Raw genomic sequence first — 6,602 nt, forward strand, 5'->3', positions numbered from 1 at the left:
TGCAGTCCATCCCATGTACCAAATGAGGCAGCTATCTCCTATGGGTATGTAAGTTGACACCCAGCATGCTTGCATTTAGGAAAAGAATGATTTACAACAGGCATATACACAGCTGCCAACTGTCTAGAAAAATACCAGAGTATAAGGCACTGTCATAACACGTTTCTGCTCTAGAAATCAATAGAACAGGTTAAGTACAAACAGCAAATGCAATTTATTCATTTAAGCACACAATACACGAAAAAGTATTTAAAACAGGGATGCATGTATCCCCAAGGAAAGTTTAGCCTTTATATTTAAAGTAATGATTATATACATAGTACTTACTTCCAAACACTTTTTTTTTTATTGTTGTCAGAGTTAGCAAAGAGCCTATGTATCCAACAGATTTCTAATCAATTCCAAGGACAGACACAGAAGATGACTGCATACTAGCTCCCTGATGTAATTCTGATTTAGCTACTCTTGTCTATAAATAGATACTAGCCTTTTTGGGTACAGGATCCTATTTTACAACGTCACATACAACAAGTAAGAAATTCAAGCTTTTACTGAGTTTATGCTTGCTTAAACTAGACTTACCTCTCTTTTAAGTTCATTCATGCACTGGCATGTTTTTAAAATGGCTACTTCCAAGTCTTCCATGAGATCCTTTGTCTTATGGTTTTGCTACAAGCCAAAGAAAGCAACCAACAAAACATTACACAAAAAATTACACGACAAACCAGCAAATCCCACCTTCACATCATATATCATTACTTCAAGTTGCTTTAGAAGACAGCCTTTTCTTTCTAGATGCAGTTTTCATTTGCACACCCTGCGCATATTCTACTTGAAAAATTCTTTTATAGAAACATTTATTACCAAATCAAATCTAAAAATAATAGTGATGCAAGCTAATTGACTGTTTCTGTTCAACAGGAATTTATTTCTAAAACTCACTGAGCTTTTTTTTCAGGAAAAGTGTTTCCTTAAGCTTTACAACTTCCAAAAATCTTTTATCTAAACATTCTAAAGTAGAGCAACAGTTTAAGGCATTTTTTTCTTTTTCTTTTTAAATATAAACACCCTTTTAAAATAAAGTGATACCTAAAATGTTGTACCAAATGTTCTATACTGAATTACAAAAAGGTTACTTAAAGCATCCTTGTAAGATGTTAGATCATTGTCTAATTTAAACAAGTACAGTAGCTAACTACATTTTGTTGAGGTAGCTTCAACAAGCTCTTCAGACAGAGCTCCCACTTCTGCAAATAGCACCTACCTATGGAACAACCCAAATGTCAAGAGACATACACTGGGAAAAGAGTTAAGTGGCAGTGATTTTGCATTCTCCTCTGAAATATGTTGGAAACAATTACCCTAGGCAGGACCATTAACATGGCCATAGCTGCAAAAAATTAGCCCCTCAAAGTCTAAATTAACATAAAACACACACCTACACACATTGATATTTTGTGTGTGTGTGTGTGTGTGTGTGTGTCTGTGTCTGTTAGTAGACACACACACCCTCCATTTTATTTAAAGGAAAAAAACCGCACCCAAGCCAATATGATCATTTTCTTGGGTATTCTTACCTGTTCTAAGTCTCAAAGCTACCTGTCCCTCAAATTTAATGCTTTCCTTTAAATAATTTGTGTAGAAGTGTAACATCACAAAATGACTTTTAACACAAGGAGCATGTTTTATACTCACTAGAGTGTCCTTTTTATTTCTTTGACTTACTTAATGTGCACATTTTTGCTCCTTCTATGTGCAACTTTTTTTTTAAAACAAGTGAAGAATTGTCTAGCCAAAATAAGGTTACAGGAAAATCTAAAACAGGACAGTAGCTTGCGATCTTATGAGCTCAAACATACACAGGAAGGATTTCAGAAACATTTAAAATTCAATCAACAGCATTAGATTATCTGTTGTGCTCTAGCTAGTTTTCATTAATGTACAGTAATATAAAAAAGAGCAGATCAGTGATGTCAGTCTAATTTAGACTTGACCTAGGTTACAAGACAATTCTGTTTTAAAATACACTCTTCACTGAAGACTCACAGTTACTCTGCTTGCTAAAAGGAAGTATGGTGAGTGGAAAGGGAAATAAGAGGGCACTTTAAGAGCTCTACATATCCCCCAGTTCACGTATCCCCAAGCATGATTTTTTTTTTTTTTTAAATCAACAATCCCACTTGAATTACATTAAGTCTCTCAGAAAATATTCACCCTCCGATGAAGCTGCTGAGCTGAAACTAAAAAGCCACCTCAGTGAGCTGATGCTATTTTATCTGCTTACTGCATCTTCAGTCACAGCTAGGCTGGGTTATTTATTAATGAAAGTACTTAATGCATAAGCATACATGTGCACGCCCAAGTATTTTCACGGATCATATATATGCATAGTCTGGTACTAGACTCTCATTTCTATCACTTGAAATGTAGCATGTAAATTATTTAGAGGTGATCATTTTCCACCAGGAACAGAGCTTAGAAATACCCAAGTGTACTGGTTTGGGCTGGGACAGAATTAATTTTCTTCATAGTATCTGGTACAGTGCTGTTTCAGATTTGTGATAAAAACAGCGTTGGTAACACGAGGATGTGTTAGCTATGGCTGAGCAGTGCTTACACAGCTGCCTACCAGGGCTAACCACCACCACCAAGCAAAACACAGTTTCAGTTTCTTATAGTTATGGGATTCTATGCAATTAATATTCTATATGTGTTGTCTTTGTAATAACAACAGTCTGTATTATCAATAAGGTTTATATGCTCTTCAAACTGCACTACTGCATTAAGAACACCTGACTGCAGCATCTGATTCAATGAGGAGAAAAGGAATAAAAATGCTTTCTCCCAAGTAATACACTCAGTTAAGTAAGTATCCCATACTAGTACACATCTGCCACATTTCAGAGTGTTGATAAGATTTTGCACTATACGTTTCCCCAGGAACAAGACTGAAAGCAAGTCAGAAACAGAAACTGCATTTTCCATCTCTGCTTTTCCTCCCCCTTTTGCATGTATCTTCTATCATCTTCAAGGAACAAGATAAGACAAATGACAGAGGGAGGCTTAATGTGCTTCTCTAAAAAGGAAAACTACCATCATTTAAATCTTGTAAAAAGGACAAACAAAAATTGCCTGTCTTACTCTCTCTTTCCTCTCTCTCCTCTCTCCACAAGATTAAAAAACCAGTCAATTTTTTAGAATATTTCCCTGTTCAATAGTTTAAGTGTTTTCAATATTCTGTTGAAAACAAGAAACAGAAACTGTGGTCACTGGCATGGGATCAAGACAAATGAAGTCTCTGAACTACACAACCAAAAGACCTAACTGTTTAAGACTGTGCAATGATACTTCCATTCACCTTCTTGTGTCCACTTACAGCTTCATTAAAATTAGTCTACCGCCACTAGTAGCCTAATTCAGTCATCAAAGAATCAATGAAGCAATACCACTGGGGCAGGAGGAGGACAGAACATATTGAAGCTGCAGAAGCACAGAACAAACTCTGGCTTCCTTGATCAGCTCTCACTGTGAGGAATACACACAGTTCTCTCTTCCTAGACCAGAAGAAACACTGCATTAAAAATTGCTTTCCAAAGTAGAGGTGAAAAGATTTACTTTGCTAAAAAGCTCTTACAGCTTGCATCCACACTGAAACCAGCTGCTCTAGTTCCATTTTAGCCTGTTTAGACAGCTCCAAAATGTGTTCTCTGTGCTCATGACTGGTATAGGCAGAGTCTGTGAAGTCCTCCGTATGTTCCAGGATAACTTCCAGCATTGTTGAAAGGTTCTCTTTTGAGAGAAAATAAAGATTCTCACGAAGACCCTCCACCTTATTCTGAAAAAGAAGCATATCAATTCCTTGAGAATTTATGTGGTCATACAGTTGCGATGCAAATGCAGAAAGCAGATGCACCATTTTACATTTTATTTTTCTCCTCAGTGCCTTTTTTTAATTATTCACTTATTTTCAAAGTAATCCAACAATTTGCTTGTATCCAGACCTCCAGTTTAGGGTTTGAGATACTTTTTTTTTTTAATGTACTAATACCATCAGCAAATTACTGGCCACTTATCAGAAGTAACAGTAAATACATTACTGTTCTAGTGCTGTCAATAAAAAGTTTTTAAGTTCAGTAAGTTTCAGAAATTGTGTATTCAGATTTTGTTTCATCTTTCCACATCCATATCATCTACTTTGAGTATTTTTCTAAAAATTTACATTTAGCAAACTGAATACTTTGAGGCACTTTGCAAAAATGTCAACCAAATTCTAAGCGGGGGGGGGAGGAATAAATAAAAATAATAATAAAATCTAAGTGACAGACTCCAAAGAAATAAGACATGGTTGTTCATTAACTGTTCTTAACTGACTATGAAATTTAGAAAAGCCTTTATCAGGAAAAATCGACTGAACTACAAGATACAATTTCAATTCATAGCATTTCCTTTGAATGACACTTTGCTCTTTTAAATGTTTGGATGAATATTTTTGTGTGAAGTTTTAAAAATACTACCAATTAGAAAGCAAGAATTCTTCAACAACAACTATTTTAATGAAGTTCTGATCAGTATCCTGATACTTAAGTTTATTGAATGTCAATGCATTGTCTCAACAAAACAGTAAGAGTTCTGAATGCATTCCGATTCAGGAGGAGATGGCAAGTATCAGAAGGTGTATTTTGGCAACGATAACGAAATTATAATCACCTCATGACAGATTCTCTAACAGTTTGGGACAGTTATTTAAGTTAACACTGCTGAAAAGATGCAGTTCCACTATTTGGAATTTAAAAAACCCCCTCTAGTTTTGAGGTAGTTTATTAGGCTGTAGAAAACAATTGTATTTCTACTCTTACCTTGAATTCTTTGATGCCAGAATATATGCTGACGGGGGCCATTTCATTTTCTCCATTTGGTCTAGAGTCAGTTACAATTTCTATTACCTGTTCCAAAGCTAGTCTCATCCGATGAAAAACTCCATCTTTGTTTATACGAGCAGATTCACAGTCTGGATGCCTCAGACAAGTCTTTTTAAAGAAAGCAAAGTAAGTATTATGAAAGAGTACACATGCAGTATAGCAAAATGAATGCTTCCTGTTAAGGCAAGTCTAAAGAACGTGTTAGAATACGGTACATTCTTTCTGTTAAACTGCTATTGTGTTAAGTAGAATTCATACCGTTACTCAGAATATAAAGATTTTCCTCTACTCATTCTTCACTCCTACACCCTTCTTTAGCATGAAGTTTAAAGTGGGGCTGAGAAAGAAGAGTCAGCTATCCTGCCAGATGCCATACTCTGATTTATCCAAGTTGTGTGAGGGCGCGCATACTCACTCACCTTTGAAGCAGTTAGGAGCATCATGGTGCACTTCTCAAGAACAGCCCTGGATGCTGCCATTCTAGCCTTTTTCTTCTCATCCTTCAAATCCTAAACACCAAAAGAAAAAATGACCTGAATATTACAAGTATCTAAAATGTTAACTGCTTGTGAGACTGGAAAAAGGAAACTCTCTTGCAGATGAATGGGTTGTGAGAAAGCTTCTTTATGCCTGACAACTGCTATTTTCAGCCTAACTCATGATCTAGAACTTGCTTTTCAGACAGATTTTAATTTATGCATTTATTCTTGGCTCTATTCAACTCAGATCTCAAAGAAGGAAGACCTCAGAGATACAGAGCATGTTATGTAAACTGTCACTAATTTTGCTATCTTTATCATATACCATTATTCATAAAACAGAAAAATGAGGGAAAAAGAATAGCTGACTAAAAAAATATTTTCTGAAATGGGGGGAGGGTAAGGCAGAAACAGAGAACACCAGCTTTTCATTGTACTGCAGTGAAGGAAATGCAAAATACATCTTTTGTCTACTTGAGTGTTATATTTAGTACATACCAGTAATAAAGAAAGTTTTAACAGGCTAAAAAAGCAGTTCCTCTGTAGAAAGGCATTGAGTACAGAAATTTTTCAAGAACCCTCCAGGGAGAGGGATATGCCTACCACCAGAAAAGTTCATCAAAAGGGAAGAATTTAGAGTCCCAATTGGGATGGGGCTGGGAGGGAGGGAAGAGGGCAAGACATGAATCCCTCGACATCTAAAAGGGTCTAACAAGAGGAAGAACTTACAAAGCTACAACTAAGATCTTCCCAATGCTCACAAAGATAGCCAAGTGCTATTTGAGTGTTAAACGGGCAACTGGAAATGGGACCAGCTGAAAAGGTAACAGTTTACAGGATGGAATTAATCCTAATTTACCCTAGATTAGCAAAAAACCCCAGATAAATCACAGCAGCAGTCTGTTTTGACATTTTTATAAAAATTTTATTTAGCAACTACAGAAAATCTTGAAGATCAAAATCACCACATTTAAAAAAAAACAACCAAACAGCTTATTTCTGAAATTCTGACATTACATCTGATAAATCTGACCACACTCAAGAGTTTCTGGCATACTTATAATAATTATACTAAAGAAAAATACTTTGAGGGACGTTTCCTCCCAATAAAACTAACAATGCCACATAGCAGCCTACACACTGTAACATGAGCGTATCAAGAAAGTCCTGACAGAATTTAAAAAGCAGTAATGAAAAACTCTTT

At 35.8% G+C, this 6,602-nt stretch overlaps 1 protein-coding gene across 1 annotated transcript in view; it reads right to left on the reverse strand.

The window, feature by feature from the left end:
* Window positions 1-6,602, reverse strand: part of CTNNAL1 (catenin (cadherin-associated protein), alpha-like 1) — a gene marked incomplete at its 5' end in the record, with an annotated part of 39,980 nt that overhangs the window by 20,791 nt on the left and 12,587 nt on the right. The window contains 4 exons of the mRNA XM_009324952.1: window positions 583-669; window positions 3,635-3,835; window positions 4,857-5,027; window positions 5,339-5,428. Of these exons, the coding sequence (XP_009323227.1) occupies window positions 583-669; window positions 3,635-3,835; window positions 4,857-5,027; window positions 5,339-5,428 (549 nt within the window). The remainder of the gene's footprint in view (window positions 1-582; window positions 670-3,634; window positions 3,836-4,856; window positions 5,028-5,338; window positions 5,429-6,602) is intronic.

The sequence above is a fragment of the Pygoscelis adeliae genome, unplaced genomic scaffold, assembly GCF_000699105.1.
Source record: "Pygoscelis adeliae isolate BGI_AS28 unplaced genomic scaffold, ASM69910v1 Scaffold135, whole genome shotgun sequence".
Classification (NCBI taxonomy): domain Eukaryota; kingdom Metazoa; phylum Chordata; class Aves; order Sphenisciformes; family Spheniscidae; genus Pygoscelis; species Pygoscelis adeliae.